Raw genomic sequence first — 19,512 nt, 5'->3', positions numbered from 1 at the left:
GCATGTCTATAGTGATGAATCTTTATGGGGAATTTTCTACTTTAGGAGAATTATCTCTTGCATTCAACGTTACTTTAAGTTTTTGGTACTTGTTGGCTTCCCTGTGTTACCCAGTATTGTTTCTCATGTGTTTAATGAATCACTTTGGGTTGCATTCAGCTGCCCACAACAAAAATTGAAGGCAGGTAATTTTTCTTATGTACGAGTTTTGAGGTGGGTAGCCCCGGACATGTGATGTATCTCATGGGGTCTTTAAAGAATCAGGCGTTTTTTTACCTTTCAGCTCTCTGCCACTAAGCCTATCGCTATTCTTATGGTCTTAAGATTATTCCTGCTTTTTCAGACATTGCATCTGTGTTCCAGCCAGGAATGGGAAGGAGCAAAGGATGAAAGTTATACCAATTGAGCCTGCTGACTTTTATTAAATTGGTGATATAATAAATTTCTGGGCTTCCCAGGTGGTGCAGTGGTAAAGAATCCACCTGCCACTGCAGGAGACCAAGAGACAGAGGTTTGATCCCTGGGTTGGGAAGATCCCCTGGAGTAGGAAATGGCAACCCACTCCAGGATTCTTGACTGGAGAATCCCATGGACAGAGGAGCCTGGGGGGCTGCAGTCCACGGGGTCGCAAAGATGTGAACATGACTGAGCCACTGAGCCACACAGACACGCGCGCATGCACACGGACACACACGCACACACAGAATAACTTTCTAGGACGCTCTACTTACTGAATTCCAGTTAAAAGATCATTCCAATATCTCTTGTTGGCCAGAACTGTGTCACATGGCCCACCCCAAGCGTGGGAAATCAAATGTTGTGACCCTGTTTTAAGCTAGGATTGTTGTCATCCCAAGTGAACTTGGGTTTCTTCTGGCAGAGTAGGAACTGAGAATGGCTGTGGAGGAACCATCCGGCAGTGTCCGCTCATCGCTTATAACCAGACCACAGGGCAGCCACCCTGCTTTCTGACCACTGCTTGCCCTTGCCTGCTCCCTTCAGCTCAGAGTGCATTTATGTCTTGTGTATTATAGATACAGGTCTGTGCTGAAGAAGTGAGTCCTGGGTACTAAAAGCGTCTTAAAGACATGTCCCCAAGACTTTGCTAGCAGTCAGATAGGAAGATCCTGTCAGGGACTTCCCTGGTGGTCCAGTGGTTGAGAGCCTGGCTTCCGAGGCAGGAGACCCGGGTCAGCCCCTGGCGGTGCACCGAGACCCACGGTCCGTGGGGCGGCTGAGCCCCGGCACCTCAGCTCTGGGTGAGGTGGGAGCCCCTGTGCGTAGGGGTCCAGGCGCTGCCTCCGAGACCAGACACAGCCAGCAGCACACATTGAAAAGGAGGAGTCACAATCACAGCTGTTGAAGAAACGAGTTTTCTGTGGATTCCAAAGCCGAAGTGTAATTGAACATTGTGCAATTAGATGTTAGGAAAGAGCGGAAGGGGTGTCTCACAGAAGCGGATGTGTGTCCTGTTGGGATTTGGGCATTTCACATATGAAGAAAATAGAGTGTTCTTAAACACTCACTGTTTCTTGGTGACCTATTTAAGAGCATGTTAAAGCACACCTATTCCGCGGTGCCGTCGGTCGGCCGCTCGGGCCAGATTTAGTTTGTGCTCCCGCCCTGGGTAGCACTGTGCTACCCAGGATGGGCGCATCCTCTCCCCACTCTCTCACCTGTCGGTTCTTTCTTGCTCAGAATCTGGACAGAATCGACAAGCAGTGTGTAACTCACATTGCTGCATTGCCTCTAAATACAAGTCCTCAATCCTTTACCTGAAGTCTTCAGGGCTAGATATTTATTTGTGGATTTAGAATTTTAAAAATTTTAGGAACATGATAGGAATAGACATGTGATGTATTATATAGTACTTCAGAGACTGGGGCAAAACTCCTCAAATACTTTAAAGATTCTGAATATTCAGATTAAAAGGAATAAATAATTATATATAGCTTCGTGTCAGTTCAGTTTAAGTTTTGCCACCAAAAGAACTTTGGAAAATCCTGTAAAACTGTACATTAGTGGTGTGAAGAGGGATGAAATTGTTTGACATAATTAGTGAGTTCCCCCCAGAAGGTATAGAAGCCACCGTGATTCTTCCAGCTGGCATCAGATTATCACCAAGATGTTTGATGCCTCGACTCTGCCCTGTCTGGTTTTGTCCCTGGCCTCTCAGGAGGTCTTTGCAGTTTGAGCGCCGCTCTCTCTCCACATCTCTGTATCCCATCTCCTGATCACAGCAGTGTGAGGTGCTGACTTTTCACTCAAAGGAGACTCTGCTGAGTGTTCTGGCTCCTTGATTATACTCCATGCTTCCTCATTATCAGAATTTAAAAAACCAAACATTTCTTATTCCATTCTTGTACCTCCTGAAGTAATAATTTTTAGAATTCTTACATTAACCAGTTTAAAGTTTGTGATAGAATGATTTAAATAATATAATTACTTCTTACATGTACATGTTTACTGTCGTTTATAAGTTTGAAGACCACGTTTGTCAGTAGGCTACTCTTGAGTCTCACGTATTGTCTCCTAAATGATTCTCCTTAGTGCTTTCAGGGTGTAGTGTCCTCAGTCATTCCTTTCACCAGTTTTACATAACCTTGAAATGCTCAGATTCTTCCCAGGTCCTTAGGATTAGTCTGTTTTCATTTTTGTTCCTAGGTACAAAACTATTTTAGATTTATTAGGTTTAGACTTTATTTTGAAAAGTGATTGAACAGACTGTTTTAAATAATTATTTTAAGGTTTATTTAAGAGCAATGGCAAAGTAGTTGTGTGTTCAGAGGACATTTGCTAAGTTGCTATGTTTAGTTGCCTTTTTATTGTTTATACTTTAAATCAAACTTTATTAACTAGCCGCGTGGTACTAGTTTATTGTTGTCAGATTATCATACACAGAATTAGGTTTACACTTACGTTTTAGTTGTGTGATTTGTCTAATGAAATTAAAGTGATTTTGCACATTGCATACATGTTATAGTTAACTCCAAGGACCACAGTCAAGAAAGTGCTGAAGATGGAGAGAAGTAACGTGTGCCTCTGTCTGTGTAGAAGTATGATATTATTTTGATACCTTACAATATGAAGGCAGAGTTAGCTTGGGGACTGTCGCCTGTATCTAAGAAGGATTATAATAATTGCCAGTTATGATATTTGGAAATAAGTTTGTAGAACCCAAGAAACATTTGTAAAGGGGATGAAGTTGTGTCAGAGAAGAGCTAGAGTTGGTTTTGCTGTGTCTGCCGGATAACCCAGTTACCCCCCGCCACCAGCTGGAGTTGCGCTCTGTGAGAGTGCGGAAGTAACTTAAACGTCTGGCACCTGCGTGGTTTCTCTAAGTGGTTTGTGTCGGGTCTGGGGGAACTGACCGGGGTGCGAGTGTGCTTCCTCAGGTGCTTGTTTCCCCTGGCTTTGTGCATGCTTAGTCCTCTGTCCTGTCTCCTTTCCCTCGCAGCGTCTGCCGTGCCTTCCGAAGCCGCTCACACACAGCTGTTAGCCCAGGGCGGTGCAGAGCACAGGCTGGAGAGGTGCGGCTTACTGCAGTCTTCCATTCTTCTAGACCAGATTTTTTTCCTTCTAAATGCAGATTAATAAACCGTGCACTACAAGAGGAACAAGGAACAGGATTTTAGTGAAGTATCCTGATGCTGAAAAAGTCAGGGAGGGCTTCAAGCCCATCTTGGACTTCAGAACACTTCACAACTTTGTGGTAAAAGAAACACTTTAAATAGAGCCTTTGGACTTATTTCACCCTTCTTTGGAGAGTAACTTTATTTTATTTTTTAGGCAAGAAAATTAAATGTGAAATTGGGGTGCTTTTGGAACTAAAATGTACTTGGTTTTAGATTTTGATATTTTGTAGGTGCTTAGCATATACTCCAGAGAAGGCGATGGCACCCCAGTCCAGTGTTCTTGCCTGGAAAATCCCATGGACGGAGGAGCCTGGTGGGCTGCCGTCTGTGGGGTCGCACAGAGTCAGACACGACTGAAGTGACTTAGCAGCAGCAGCAGCAGCAGCATAAACTCAGAGTACTGCGGGTGTTTGGATGGCGTGTGCGTTTTTCTTTACCCCTTGTGACATGGTGTCTCCTTCACTGAGAGTCGTGTTTTCCCTAGTGTTTTGTGTCTTCTTCAGTCGGCTCCTGGGACTGTAGAGTTTCTGTCCTAGAGCCGACATTGTGTCAAAGTGTTTTGGAAAGAGAGCGTGCTTTTTGTCTGGTTGTTTTCACATTTTTACCTCTTACAGGATGGCTCACCGGCATGCGGAGATGTAGCACCAGTAAAAAGTTGTTTGCTCTTCACCAGAAAACCTCTCACAAGATAGATTTTCATCTGTCAGCAGGGAGATATGCAATGAATACAAACATTTGCCGTTTTTGTCTTTAGCAACAAAACAACCTTATTTTGCTGCACTAAACTTTTAAGATCTTTTTATTTGTGAAAATCAGCCTGTTTATGTACTGTGTATTCCTCCAAAGTTACGGCATTATAGTCACTGGAGAAATGAAATTTTCTTCTAGTAGATGAAAATTACATTTTGATTGAACATCATTCCTTATGCAGTCACCCATAAATATAATGTCTTTTGCTGTCTTTTCAGAAAATGGCTACAGATGTGATTTCTGAATTGACAAGAAAATAGAACATCTTAATGTTTTAGGTAAAACAGATGGTATTTTTGTTTTAGACAAAGCTATCTCAGAGTGAAAGCAGCTTAATTGGTGACAAGACTCTTGGGGTCAGCCAAATTATGTACAGTTTTTGTGTCTGTTTCTCTTTATTGCTTTAGTATCAAACATTTTAGAATAGTTGGAAAGGAATATTTATCCTTTTCATTGATTTGCTATTTTCTGTGATACAGTGGAAATAGTTGCAACATTTTTCAACCTTATTTTTTTTTTTAAAGTTATACAATGATGTGTTGATTCTACTTTGGTTGTGGTTTTATTTCTGCTTTTAGAAATGCTTTTCTCAGTGTAGGAAAGCCTGAAATATGTAGTTGTACTTTTGAGGCTTAAAACTTTATAGTATTACGTTGCATTTGCAGCTGTGAATCCTGGTAGCATTTATGATACTAACTCTGCTTCTATCCTGCTGGGCTTTGGGCAGGGCTCACTGCCCGATGCCTGGAAAGAGCATGGACTTGTGAGGGGAGCGCGGGCTGAGAGAGGCTCCTTCTGGTCCCACCTCTGTCACCAACCAGCTCTGTGTTTTTAACTGTTAGGTCTAGCTGCAGTGTGTCTTGAGGGAGAGGGGGCTGTGGATAATCCCCAGGGTTATGTCCAACTGACAGTTGTCTGTTATAATAGAAATCATTTATAAAGCATTTCACTTGCATAATCACTGGGAAAGGAAGTTTGGAGGTAGAAAACTCTAGAAAATAACCAAGTTGGTTCAATAACTGGGACATAGGAGAAAGAAACTATTTTCCAAAATAACGTCAATATTGCAAAATGAAGACCTGTGACATAGCTCGGGCTCCCCCGGTGGCTCAGACAGTAAAGAATCTGCCTGCAGTGCGGGAGACCTGGGTTCCATCCCCGGGTGGGGAAGACCCCCTGGAGAAGGGATAGGCTACCCACTTCCATATTCTTGAGCTTCCCCGGTGGCTCAGACAGGAAAGAATCTGCCTGCAGTGCAGGAGACCTGGGTTCCATCCCCGGGTGGGGACCGTCCCCTGGAGAAGGGATAGGCTGCCCACTCCATATTCTTGAGCTTCCCCGGTGGCTCAGACAGTAAAGAATCTGCCTGCAGTGCGGAAGACCTGGGTTCCATCCCCGGGTTGGGACGGTCCCCTGGAAGAGGGATAGGCTGCCCACTTCCATATTCTTGAGCTTCCCCGGTGGCTCAGACAGTAAAGAATCTGCCTGCAGTGCGGGAGACCTGGGTTCAGTCCCTGGGTTGGGAAGATCCCCTGGAGAAGGGATAGGCTGCCCACTCCATATTCTTGAGCTTCCCCGGTGACTCAGACAGTAAAGAATCTGCCTGCAGTGCGGGAGACCTGGGTTCCATCCCCGGGTTGGGACGGTCCCCTGGAGAAGGGATAGGCTACCCACTTCCATATTCTTGAGCTTCCCCGGTGGCTCAGACAGTAAAGAATCTGCCTGCACTGCGGGAGACCTGAGTTCGATCCCTGGGTTGGGACGGTCCCCTGGAGGAGGGCCTGGCAGCCCACTCCAGTGTCCTTGCATGGAGAATCCCATGGACAGAGGAGCTGGGCAGGCTACAGTCCAGGGGGTCACAGAGAGTCTGACGTGACTAGGCGACTGAGCACACACACATTCCCACTGCTTCCTACAGAAAGGAGAATCTCCTGAGAGAGTAGCTTGTGTGTTATTCAAGCCGTTTAGAGGAGTACCTTTCGTTTCATCCCCTTAAAGAGGGTCCACCCCAGTCCTCCATCTGCAGCTGGTTGGGGGCCGTCAGAGTGAGGGCTCTTTGCTGAGGTGGAGGTGGCGTGGAGCTGCCTGATCAAGCGGTGTTCAGAGAGCCGTGGGGAGCTGGAGCTGGGGTTGGCCTCTGCTCCCAGCACGTGCACACCAGGGCCCTCACCCACTGGAGAAGGGCAGGCCACCTGCTCTGCCTCTGAGAGGCCTTAGGGCCTGGCTGGTTCTGTGTGATTCCTGGCTCTGCATGGTTTTAGGGTTTCATAAGCTGGCTGTAATGCACAGAGTTAAGGAAAGCACATCCTGTGTGCTCGGCCTGTTCTAAAGGCCCGTTAGTGCTGGCTGTTTGGTATTGTTACTGTTGTTAACATCTGAAAGGCGGGAGGAGCAGGGGACGGCAGAGGACGAGATGGTGGCATGGCATCACCGACTCAATGGGCATGAGTCTGAGCAAACTCCGGGAGTTGGTGACGGACAGGGAGGCCTGGCGTGCTGCAGTCCGTAGGGTCTAAAAGAGTCGGACACGACTGAGCCACTGAACTGAACTGGACTGACCAACATCTGAAAAACTCTGCCACTCAACAAGTCAAATTTACTTTGAATTAAAAGTAGTAAAAATATTCCCTTAAGATACAGTTTTATTTTGTTTATTTTTTTTACAATTTTATTTTTGATTTATTGCTTTGCCTATTAGTATTATAAGCAAACTTAATTCTCTACACAAAGTAGTATCTTCTAATGTAGAACTTCCTGGAATGTTTACTTAGTAATTGCCTGTTCTCCATCTCAAGTAAGAACTCTTGTTAGTGATCTCTTACGGAGCGTTTGGATTTAGGAAGGTGTTTTCAGAAGCCAAGTGCTTGGCTGACAACAGCAGTTTCAGGTGCTCCTGCCATCTTGCTGCTTCATGAAGGGCATCTTCACACTGGCAGGACATTTGTTTGCTTTCCTTTTGAATCTCGTCCTTGGGTGAATGACATTAGGTTTATAATATTTTTGTCCATGAATTTTAATTTATTTCTCCTAAATGTAGAAAAATTGCTGAAATAAAGTTTTATGTGTTAAGAAATTCAGGCTATATTTATGCACTATTGTATTCAAGTAAAATCCTAATTTTGATTGTTGAGATGAAAGTGTTCTATTCCTAAGTGTGGAATTACTTTTCTCCTTAACTGAGGCCAAATAATATGTTACTGAATCAACTGGAAGCTTCCAGAAAACATGGTGTTTTATTTTTCCTCTTGCAAGTATAAATTCTATATCTGGTCATGGAAGAGAAGTGTGATTGTTATTATATAGTTTCTAGGAAAGTTTTTATGGAAAAACAGTTAAATGTCTAATAAAGAAGGCCTGTTTTATAGAAATAGAAGGGTCTTTAAACTGAGAGGCCGTGGGACTTGTATGAATAAGTCCTGGGCATGTGTACATTTCTTCAGTGAATGATGTCTGTGTAAGGTATGCAAAGGTGAACAAGTAAGTAGAATTGTAAAAGGTTAAGAATAATCACCTTGGCCAGTGTAACGGGCTGTTAATCATTTGCTTTTCACGAAATACAGGTCTGGGAGTTTTCTCCTCTGCTTCTTGTTTGTGCTAGCTGCGTGCATTTGCTCCGGGCCACTGTGGGTCTGGGTTCCTCAGACCTTGTAGCCGGCGGATGAGAAAGCAGGAGGGAGTCCTCCACGGGAGAGGGGTCAGAGGCGACACCCTTCAGCCTCTCCTGGGCCCTGCCTCCTGCCCATGTCCGGCACTCGGGATTTTCTTTTCTGTGTGCGGCGGTCTCTGCTGGGAAACCGGAGCTTGGCCCTCGTTTTCAGGAGGAACAGTATAACCCGGTGTGTTCGTTCCCTAGTGCTGTTTTAACAAATACCCACACTCTTAGTGTCTTGAAAAACCACAAATGTATTATCGTAAACGTTTAGAAGTCAGAAGTTCAAAGTCAGTTTCACTTGGGTGACAAGTGCTCGCAGGGCTTGTCCCGTGTGGAGGCTGTGAGGGACAAATCTGGTCCCTGCCTCTTTTCTTTTCTTGCTGTCTTGCGTCCCGAAGGCGTGGCCGGTTCGTTGCGGCCCCGTGGGCTGCAGCATGCCCCGTGTCCCCGTTCCATCAGCTTCTCGTGCTTGGCCTCCGGCCCCTTGCACACACTGTCCTATCTCTGGCAGGTTCTAAACGCTCCTGTCTTGCTCTACTTTTCAGAAGCTTTCTGTTTAGATTTCTGGGCGGCCCCCAGTGTCCGGTGCTGTGCTGATGGGAGAGCCGAGTGCGTGCGTGAAGCCCCCTGCGTGTCCTCCGAGTGCTCTTTAGCCTCTTCGGAGACAGTGATGCTCCTCCAGGCTTCGTGCTGGCTTTGCACGGAACCCAGCCTTTCCTGTGCTGAGAACTGGCACAACCCAGAGTGGGAAATGGCTCGAGAAGGCAGCTCTCTTCTCTGAAATTCTCTCTTCAGCAATTCTCTGTTGCCTTCAAGCAAACAATTACTATATTTTATCTGGTTTCCTACTTGACCCATAGAAGTGAGAGCTCTTGTCATCAACTACTTTATGTCTGCTGGCAGTGAAAGCATCATTTATTGTTCAGTTTCAATTTGGTGAAAGAAAAATGCTCATTTTCTCCACTTGAGTGTTTATATTTCTATTGATTTTTAACAACACTTTACAGATTTCCTGAATTTGATCTTCTTTTATTTTTTCATATAATCTTACTAATCTTTTTAATCTAACATTTTAATATAGAAAATGTTCTAAGCATTTTGTTATCAAATCTGTCAGCCTTTTACTTTATTGCTGTATTTTCTATTATGGTTAAAAAGGTGTTTTGTACCACAAACTTTACATTTATTTTTCCTACTTATTTTCTATCATTTTTTCTGTCTTTAAATTTTTTAATTCATTGGGAATCAATGTTGGCATTATGTTTTAGTGCATCTATTTAACCATATGTCTTGCCCATCTATTTATAGAAATATCATAAGATTGTTTTGTTCCCTTTCTTCCAATAAGAGGATTTCAGTGGGATTTTGGTTGGCAGTGCATAAAATTCATGAATTAATTTTGGGAGAATTGTATATTTTGCAGTATTTTAGTTTTCTTACCTAGAAAAGTATATTTCTCTTCATTTTTTACATCCCTCAATAAAGCTCTGTCAGCTTCCTTGTATACATTTTGCTTATTTTGTGTAAAGTTGATTTCTAGTTTGAATCCTCTCCTGATTGATTCTTACCCATCCTGACTGCCATCTCTGTGTGCATCACAGCACACTCTGTACACAGTTTTTTCTTGCTGCCTACTCTGTCATATTGAGCTCAGCAATGCTTAGAACGGGGCCTGCGCGGTCACGTCCATAAGTGTGTAATGCACACAGCAGGCGGAGCTGTCCTCTGTCCGTCTTGACGCCGTATGTCATGCGGTGACTTTGTGCGTGTGTGTCTTCTGCGCACCTGTTTATCCCCACTGCCTCCCCACATCTTCTCTGAACTCGTGTTTAAGGTGTCTGTAACATGTGTGGTTTTGCTAATTTCTCTCATTTAGGTTTATATGTGCCTTACCTCGAAAAGCATGTGAGGCGGCTCAGAGACCTGCATCCCACCATCCATGTGATTTGCATGCCAGGGTCCCTGGTCAGGACACCAGAACGGTCTTATACGAGAAAGGAGAGATTTAATTGCTGTTGATATTCTACTTTGTGCCAAGTGTCAGCCCTGGGATTTTCCAAACGTTTTATGATTTAACCCTAACCGCAAGCTTGTCTCCTGATTGTATAGATAAGGATCTTAAGGCTTGGAGAAATGAAATCACTTGTCCAAAGCCTGTCAAATTGTATGTATGATTGTTGGCTTTTGAACTTGAATGTATCTGACTCCAGAGCTTAGGAATCACAGAACTGATTGTGATTTTTGAAGGCCTAATATATCTCAAAAAGGCTTCCTTTTTGTTTTTTAATATCTTGATTTTTATTCTGATGGCCATTATGGTAAGCATTATGTTTTAAAGCTAGAAAACTAGGTGGACTATATGAATATAAGTTCATATCTAGAAATTGTAGTTTTTGTAAACAGATAAAACTACATATTTTCGTATTCAGAATAACTTAATGTAAAGGTTACTACTCTTCTTTCTATTATGCTCCACTAATGAGGCTATTTAGAGAAGTTGAATATATTGTTTGAAGTGAATTTTTTAATATGCTGTCATTGATTAATAATCAGACAGACTGAACTCTAGTTTTTGCTTTTATTGTTAACTTTCTCTTTGATCATGAATCTGTCATTTCCCTCATCTTTGCAGAGGGGTTAATTACATAGTTTCTCAACCATATCTTTTGAGGAATTAAAATAATCAAAATGAAAATGATTTGATAAAACCATAAAGCTCCACAGTAGTAGGTATTCTTCACAAGTGATGAGGCCTCCTCCTGAGATTCTTGTTTTATTCATTCGTCAACTATTTACTGAATGTTATTTCATGCAAGGCACTACACTAGGCCCATGAAGTTACAGTTACTTTTCATATAACCTGGCGTTTGTTTAATTGGTTTTTAAACTTTAGTAACAGGTGACATTTTTCGTTTATATCTTCCTTTCACCTCCATAAATGCATGTAATATTTTTTAATTTTTTAAAAAATATAGTTTAGTTTTTTAATATTTTTAATATCATTTGAATAATGTTTTGACTATTGAATATGCAGTAAGGTCATAAGGTAAATGATCTTATATACTCTTATATACTTACATGTAAGTATACACTCTTATATACTCTTTGGTATATAAGATTTTTTCTATTCCATTATTCTGGTTTATAAGTTTTCTTTCACAAATGTAATATACTGAAATGTAAATAGCTTTTTGTTCATCCTGAGCTGTCTGAAGAGAGAAGGTCCGTGGGGATCTTAGGCATCAGTGAAGAATCTGTCTTCACGTCAGTGGAGTTTTTCCCAAGTAAGTGTGGAGCTAAGGGAACCTCCACAGAAAACCGCATTTGTCAGAATGGTTGCTGTGAGCGTGTCCTGTGAGTCAAGGGGTTAGGACGGCTAAGACGACGTGGGGTGAGGCTGAGTCCTAAGCCCACTGTGGCCCCTCTGACCTGTGGAATCTGGCAGCTCACCTGACCTCGTGACCCTCAGCTCTGCTGAGTGCCCAGTAAGGGATGAAATGCTGCGTCTCGTAGATTTCCAGCCTTCGGGCTGAGCTCGGCATAGAGGAAACGCTCTGAGTGGTGCCTCCAGCATCTCTCTCCCCAAGGGCCTCTTCCTTTCCTGTTGCCCTGGGTGCAGTCCTAGGAAGAAGTCCGCCTGGTCCTAGCCCTTTGTTTATAGTAGGTGTTGGTTAGATTACCTCAAAAATAGGACCCAGAGGACCACTGTTGCCTTAACATGACTCAAATCATTTCTACGAAAGAAGTGAATTTTAAATAGGCTCCTCTTCATTAGAATCTTCAAGGACAGAATCACATTTACAGTGGAATTCTAGTTCTTCATAAAATGATTCCCAATTTGACATGAACAAGCAGATGTTTCTCCTTCCCGTTTTCTCTCAGCCACGATAGATCATAGTCTCTCATTTGATTGGCAGGTAACATATGAGTGCTCTGTCTTCATGAGGTGAAGGTTGTTCTTTGTATATAGAGACATGAGATAATTGCCTGTAGCCCCAGGTCATGGGGGCTGATTATCGTAATGAGGACTAGGAAGCTGGCTTGGTGACAGGCAGATCAGAAGCCAATGCAAATGTAGGAGAGATTAGGGGGAATAGTTCTGAGCTTCCTATGCAGTTTCTTCCAAGGTAAAATAGAAATTAACTACTCCCCCTTTTCAGGAATATTACTCTTTTCTTTTGTTAGTATGGATGAAATCTTACTATTTTTTAATAAGTGAGTATGATAGTTTAATATGAAACCTGTTGGTTGCATTCATAATTGACAGGTTTAATAAGTCTCATGTTTGGAGATACTGACAGTGTAACAAATGTCTTACCGCTGAACACAGTGATGACAGTGAAAACACTTCGTTTGCGGTGGTGTCCTTACTTCCCTCAGAAGTGAGCTTCATGTATGACCATGCGTTCTCTGTGCTCTGCTTGGCGCACACGTAGACAGGAGTGTGTGAGTCAGGTAACCGTGTGCGATGCTCCTGGACATGCTGTCAATCTCTCGTTATGTTAAAGAATTGCTTCCTTCGTGCAGCGTTATACTCATTATATACTCCACACATTTAACTTTTGAATAGATTCCTGGCATGATAATTACATAATCATTTAGTACAGTAGAAACATCATTATGGTCAAATACTAATTAGCTACTAACACGAAACAAAACAGAACCTAGTTCACAGCATATTATAAAAATCGATTTAATACTGTACAAAATGAAATATATGGTTAAAATTATTATTTGCTTTCAGTGTGAATCACTTCTTTCTTATCAGAAGGAATCAGTGTTTTGGATGCTTGCTGCCCAGGTTTATTTCTTGGATGCGCTGTATTTTGTTGTCAGAGCCTTTATGACCAGCCCTGCGTATTTGCAGTGGAAGTTCTGGACTCCATTCCTGGGTCTTCCTCAGACCGTCTGCCGCGTTAGGAGGCTGGCCTCAGCCTTCAGCCTACACACGCGGACCACACAGAGCTCTCCTCATACTGGCGCCCAGCAGGCCTCTGGACGCCTGAGGTTCAGTGGGAAGCCCCCGTTTCTGGGATGCCGGCTGCACATCTGGTGCGGGACTGGCCCTCCACCGCTTCCTGCGCTCCGGTTGGTAACCCTGAAGCCCTGGCGATCCTGCCTCTCCCGGCGGGAACGTGGCTGAACGGCCAGGGGAGACCGCCGCGCCGGCAGAGCGTCGCGGGCGGGTGCACGTGGGTGGGCAGACGCCTTCCGCCGAGTCTGCCCAGCACAGCCCTGGGGCGGCGCTCTGCCTCCCCCTGCCTCGTGGATACAGTGGGGCTTGCTCTCGGGCTTCGGGGCTGCAGCGCCTTTTGTAGATGCCTTGTTTTGTTTTCTCTTGTTTTGGGCTGCATGCTTCCGGCGCTCCTTTCTCAAACACACCTGGGATGGCAGTGAACGTACGTGATGCTAGCGCTCGTCACCCTGAGGTACACGCCACGTCTGTGGGAGCCGAGGCGCCCTCACGTTGTTCCCTGTGGTGTGTTACAGTGCTGTCCTGACCAAAAGTGCTTCTCCCGGCAGCGCGCGAGTCGGGCGCTTCACGGGTTTGTGCTGCGTCCTCCTTTTCCTTATCCTTCGCTTCCGTTTTGGTCGCGGTATTTATTTTGTTTCCTAATGAACCATGTGCAGTGCAGCTGAAATGTGCGGGACACGTGCAGGATGAAGGAGGGCCGCTCGACTCTGCCACGCGCTGAGCGGGCGGTGGTCGCCGGGACCCTCTGACAGAGCGATGGGTAAGAGCAGGCGCGGCTGGCCCCTCACTCTGTCCCGAAGCCACAGGCGTGGGTAGGAACGCAGAGTGCATTCCGGCACGTGAAAGTGTAGGAGATACCGTGAAAGGATTCACTGACGAATCAGTCATATTGTTAGTCAAGTATCCTCTTTGAAGTACTGTTTCTTTGATTTGAAGATAATATGTTGTAAGTGTATTATAAAGTAAAATCATAGGTCTTACAAAGAATGCATAATTCCTGAAGTCTGTGACATGATCTAGAACGTTTCTACTCACAGGCAAAGCCCATGAAGTGGTGAGGACCTAATGCTTCTGAGGAAACCAAGGCTGTTAAGGGCTTCAACTGACAATGGTCTAAATATCAAAGAAGTGAGAGAGAACTTCAGGAAAAATGATTAGGACCTTGAATATTCTTAACAAATACAGTTATGTTTAAAACCATCTTGTAAAAATTAAATGTTACATGATGGATGTGTGCTAATATAAAGTATTGTTGGAAAAATTTTGTCAAAACCCCACTTCATTCTAAGAACTGCACTTATTTGCAAATGCTGCCTAAACTTATTTTAATATTCTTTATTTCCCTTTTCTAGCAAAGTTCCAATCAGTTTTTTACCACTATTTATTATAAGATTTCAGCCTTTTATTTTAAGTGAATTTGTTTCAAATGATCTTTCTTCTGGGACCAACTTTCTGGGATAATAGGGACCCCTGTTTATAAAATACATGTGTGGCTGCATGTGTAGCCATATATTTCACTGTGTGTTAGTCATCTAAAATGAATGTCAGAATTTTAATTGAAATTAATTGTGACTAAAATGCAAATTGAAACTCCAGTACTTTGGCCACCTAATTCGAAGAGCTGACTCATTTGAAAAGACCCTGATGCTGGGAAAGATTAAGGGCAGGAGAAGGGGACGAGGATTAGATGGTTGGATGGCATCACCAACTTGATGGACATGGGTTTGGGTGGACTCTGGGAGTTGGTGATGGACTGGGAGGCCTGGCGTGCTGCAGTTCATGGGGTCACAAAGAGTCAGACACAATTGAGCGGCTGAACTGAACTGAGAAATGCAAATGTTAAGGGATTCCCTGGTGGCTCAGCTGGCAAAGAATCCACCTGCAATGCGGGAGACCTGGGTTTGATCCCTGGCTGGAGAAGGGAAAGGATACCCACTCCAGTATGCTGGCTTACTGAGCGACTTTCACTTTCAAAACGCAAACAGGCAGTTTATGTATTTTCTTATTCAGATTAGGCAAGGATAAGGATATTGTATAGGGCTGCTTATTTTAGATTGATAGAACTATATGTACATAAGTCATTTTATAGGACATAGAAATAACAATAATAGTTCTATTGTTGACTTCCATTTGTATAACATTTACTCTCAGAAAGTGAATCATTGTTTCGTTACCTTTGTACGATGTGGTATTTGTTATGATGAAAATTGTCTGTTCTCTGAAAGTTGTACTGGAATGTTTCTGAAAATTCTTCTTGTGTTGGCTTTGTGCTTACCTGTGAGTTGAAATCTTACGAATGGTGTGGAAAAAGGACAAACATTTTGAGACCCCACTAGTAAAGCAGCTGTTTCTACAGGTATCTCGTGGTCTATAATCCTTCAGAACAAGCTCGAAGCTCCATGGTCTCAGTCTGGGTGAGCTCATCGGCAGCGCAGGTGTCCTCTGCTTCGGGAAAGCCTGTGGAGATTCAAATGAGTGCCGTGTGGGATACAGCAAATAGCGTCTCACAGACAGCCTACGAGGTATGCGCGCTCCGTGGAGCCGAAGGAGGCGTCCTGACAGAGGCACGGCCAGTGTATAGTTTGTAATGTTGTGAGGTTGCACAGTCACGCCCGACTCTTCTGGGACCCCATGGACGGTAGCCCGCCAGGCTCCTCTGTCCATGGGACTCTCCATCCCGCCAGGCTCCTCTGTCCATGGGACTCTCCAGGCAAGAACGCCGGAGTGGGTTGTCATTTCCTTCTGCAGGGGATCTTCCCGACCCAGGAATCGAACCCAGGTCTCCTGAACTGGCAGGCGAATACTTTACCGCTGAGCCACCAGGGAAGCCCCGCTGGCCAGTGAAATGACTCTAAAGGAAAACAGATCCTTTGTTTTCCAAAATATTAATATCTTTGTTAGTATGTAGACTGCATGTTATTTTTAGTGCATTATGAGTATGTATATTGTTCGTTTTTGTAAGTGTGTATATTGTAACTCTTTCCTGATGTCATGAAGTAATCATTCCTTGTAAAATTTTGAACTTTTTTGCCTAACTCAATTTAATGAGTTGTAAGTATTGAAATGAAGATAAATACCACCTTCTAAATAACTGGATACTTTCAACTTTTCATTGCAAAGATGACAGTAATATCCCAAGAAAGAAAGACTTTTTAAATAAATAAGATGCTTCTTTTCTGAGATATAATTATGAAAAAAATGTCTGGGTTCAAGTAATAGACTTTTTGGGGAAATATCTTGAAGTAAGCAGTATTAAATCGAACCCCCATATCACTGGAAATAATGAACTTCTAGAATTTGGAGTACAACTTAAATTGTATTTCTGAAGACACAGACAAAAACTAGGGAACCTAAAAGAGAATTAAAAGCCATTGCTGGCTGCTCTTATAAATTTATTATCCTTTAGAAAGAAAGGAAACTATGATACAGGTTTTGATCAGATTTTACAGGAAACCCCTCACCTCGAGATTGGAGCAGAAGCTCCTGAAAGGTTGGATCATGTCCCTTGGTGGGTGCCTCCTCCGTGCCTGTTCAGCGTCTGCTGGATCCCCCAGGCATTGATGTCTGGTATTGATTGGACTAATATGCTTGATGTTTACATTGTTACATTTATTATTTTTTATTTTTAATGTACTGAATTATCATAGTATTGTAAAATGATTCCTAAAATCACTGTCACAGTAAACCCTTACCATCATGGACAGTTTCCATGAGCATCCATTAAGAATACTGTAGGACAATTGAGAATGGTCACATAATTTCATATATTGAATAAAAGCCTTAATGTCTTTGATAGTCCTTCCCACTTGAATTAACTCGGTTCCCTAGTTAAACAGAAATGTGAATACTCCACCCATAAGTTATAAAAACATAGAATAGTATTATATTCTTTCTTAAATATAGTAGTTTTTTGTTTTTACTAGAAGTATAAATAGTTTCCTTTCAGTAGATTGCATTTCTCTTTAATAACTTCTCTCCTTTATCTTTAAAGATATCTTTTCTAGCAGAGATGCCACCATTGGGACTGAAAGTTTATAAGATTTTGGAAACATCAAGTTCAAGTCCACATTTAGCCAAATATGACCTATATAATGGTAATATAGCAAATGAAGGAATTTTTAACATGAATAATATAAAAAGTGCTCAGGAAGCTATAACTCTAGAGAACTCCTTTATTAAGCTGCGCTTTGGTCAGAATGGGCTTATGGAGGTATGTTCCAAATAGTTCTGAAATTTATAGAAGGCTTGTCACTTTTGTTATAACATATGCAGATTACCTATGTAAAGTGGAAAAAGTGGGCACAGATATTGTGGAGGAAAGGGTGGAGAGGTACATGTGCCTTCTCCTGTGGTCCACAGTGCCCACTGCTGCTCACAGGTGTGGTCTATGATGCTGCTGACCGTGGACTGCTTGTTACTAGTCCACAGATAAGTGTGCAGTTGGCGGCTATTTAGAAATGTTTATGGGAACTTTGAAAGTAACTAGACTGAGTAGATATATGCCTACTAAATCTGATAATAAAAAAATGAGTTTATATTTGGCATATCACTTTAATTTTTTTTTTTAATTCATTCACTTTCATTGTACTTCACCAAAATGCTGCTCCATGCATAGTGGAAATAAAAATAAATTCACTCCTTTACTGCAGAAAGTTTGAGAAGTACTGGTCTAATCTCTAGTGTATCTCTTTCTTTGGTGAAATGTGTTCTTTTTGTTCTATTGTGGAGATTTTAAATCCTAAGGTTAAGTATAAAATTTGGAGTGTTCATCCAAGAATTGTGAATATTACAGGCTGAATGTTAATCACTTTTAAATCTATCACAAGGTAATTTTTTGAAAATATACATATGCATCTAGCTAGATACAGTAAGTTTATGTCTTAATACTGACTTACACTAAATTTTTTTTTTTAATCCTTAGGAAATGATAAATAAAGGAGATGGTAAAAGTCTTGAAGTGAAAGTACAGTTTTCATGGTATGGAACCACAAGTAAAAAGGATAAAAGTGGTGCCTACCTCTTCTTACCCGACGGGGAAGCCAAGGTAAGAGCTGATGCTGGGAGCAGTGAATAGGCACTTATTGAAAGAGTAGTGAGGAGCATAATAAACACATCTCAATATTATGGTCATCTATTAGGAACAGATGAATTAGCTCCACTGTTATATATTATTATTGACACTTAGCAATTTCTAGTTGAGTATTAGGTGAACAATAATTTCTGTGTTGAAATTCAGTAAGGATGCTACAGTGGACAAGTGCTCCATATGGAAAGAAGCTAGATTTGATTTAGGATTAGGGTGCTGCTGAGTTATTTATGTGCCTGTGTGGCATGGCATAGATAGAGACACAAAATTCCTAGCCATGTGGGAAAGATAGATTGACCACTGAGCCATTTTTCTCCTTAACATTTAGCACTTTAAAAAACAAACAAAAAAAAGTGTTCTCCGACCTTGACTGCACATTTAATGCAGAAAACTGAAGAAAACAATGATATTTGCCGATTGTTCCACAAGCCCATGAAAACCTTTGCCAGTGTTGTTGTATTTTTACCATTTATTTTTACCGTTTATTTTATTCTGTGCATATCATTTCCCCCCATTTTAAAGTTTTACCTTCCTGTGTGAATATATTTTGTTTTTCATTGTGACAATGCCCACAATCTGATATGCTCTCGGAAAACACAATACACACTTTTGTGATTAAAAACTTTAGCTGTAAGATGAACGAGGTCTGAGTCTGATGCGTTATATGGTAACTGTAGTTGATAGCACTCTGTTGGATTATTGATATTTGCTAAAAGAGTAGAACTTAAGTGTTCTCACATTAAATAAGTGTGTCCGTGTGTGTGTTATATATATGTGGAAGTAAAGAATTTACTGTGGTTGCATATGTACATTTTACATTTTCTCCCAATACTTTATTACTGTAATATTGTGATAAGCTTTCTTTGTACAGTGCTGATTATTTCTTGAGAGTAATTTTCTAGAAGAGTCATTTTGTGTGTTTGGAGCCTTTTAAGGCTTTTGACATATAGATACTACTTATCTTCCTTGCCTCTCTAGAAAGATACATATTCATTCTGCAGCTGTGTGTTTTTGAGGGTAGCTATCTAACATACTACTCTAAACTCTGAGAATTAGCCATATTAAATACTTAACCTATAATAGTAAATGAAAAATACTTTACTGTTATGATTTTTGTGATTATTAGTAAGGTTGAACTTTATAATGCTTTTATTTATCTTTAATAATTCTTTTGTGAGTGTCCTATTTAAGTTCCTGGCCATTTTTCTATTGATATGACTTGTAGATCTGTAAAGATTTTGTATATATTATAAAATTAATCCTTTTTCCTATTTATTGAAAAATATACCCTCAGTGTATCACTGCGTTTGTTATTTTATTTTTCTGTTATAGTAGTTTTTAATTTTTGTGTAATCAATTTTGTATTTTTTTCTTTAGAGTTTCTTCCTTTGCTTTTACACTTACACCAACTTTC

General features: G+C 41.9%; 1 protein-coding gene across 1 annotated transcript in view; it reads left to right on the top strand.

Annotated features, from left to right (window-relative positions):
- Nucleotides 1-19,512, top strand: part of MAN2A1 (mannosidase alpha class 2A member 1) — a 215,115-nt gene that overhangs the window by 124,385 nt on the left and 71,218 nt on the right. Inside the window, exons 13-15 of the mRNA XM_043464497.1 lie at nucleotides 15,369-15,534; nucleotides 17,004-17,222; nucleotides 17,934-18,056. Of these exons, the coding sequence (XP_043320432.1) occupies nucleotides 15,369-15,534; nucleotides 17,004-17,222; nucleotides 17,934-18,056 (508 nt within the window). The remainder of the gene's footprint in view (nucleotides 1-15,368; nucleotides 15,535-17,003; nucleotides 17,223-17,933; nucleotides 18,057-19,512) is intronic.

This window comes from Cervus canadensis, chromosome 4 (genome assembly GCF_019320065.1).
Source record: "Cervus canadensis isolate Bull #8, Minnesota chromosome 4, ASM1932006v1, whole genome shotgun sequence".
NCBI classification, from domain to species: domain Eukaryota; kingdom Metazoa; phylum Chordata; class Mammalia; order Artiodactyla; family Cervidae; genus Cervus; species Cervus canadensis.
Note: the sequence above shows the minus strand (reverse complement) of the source record. Positions and strands in the feature narration are given on the sequence as shown.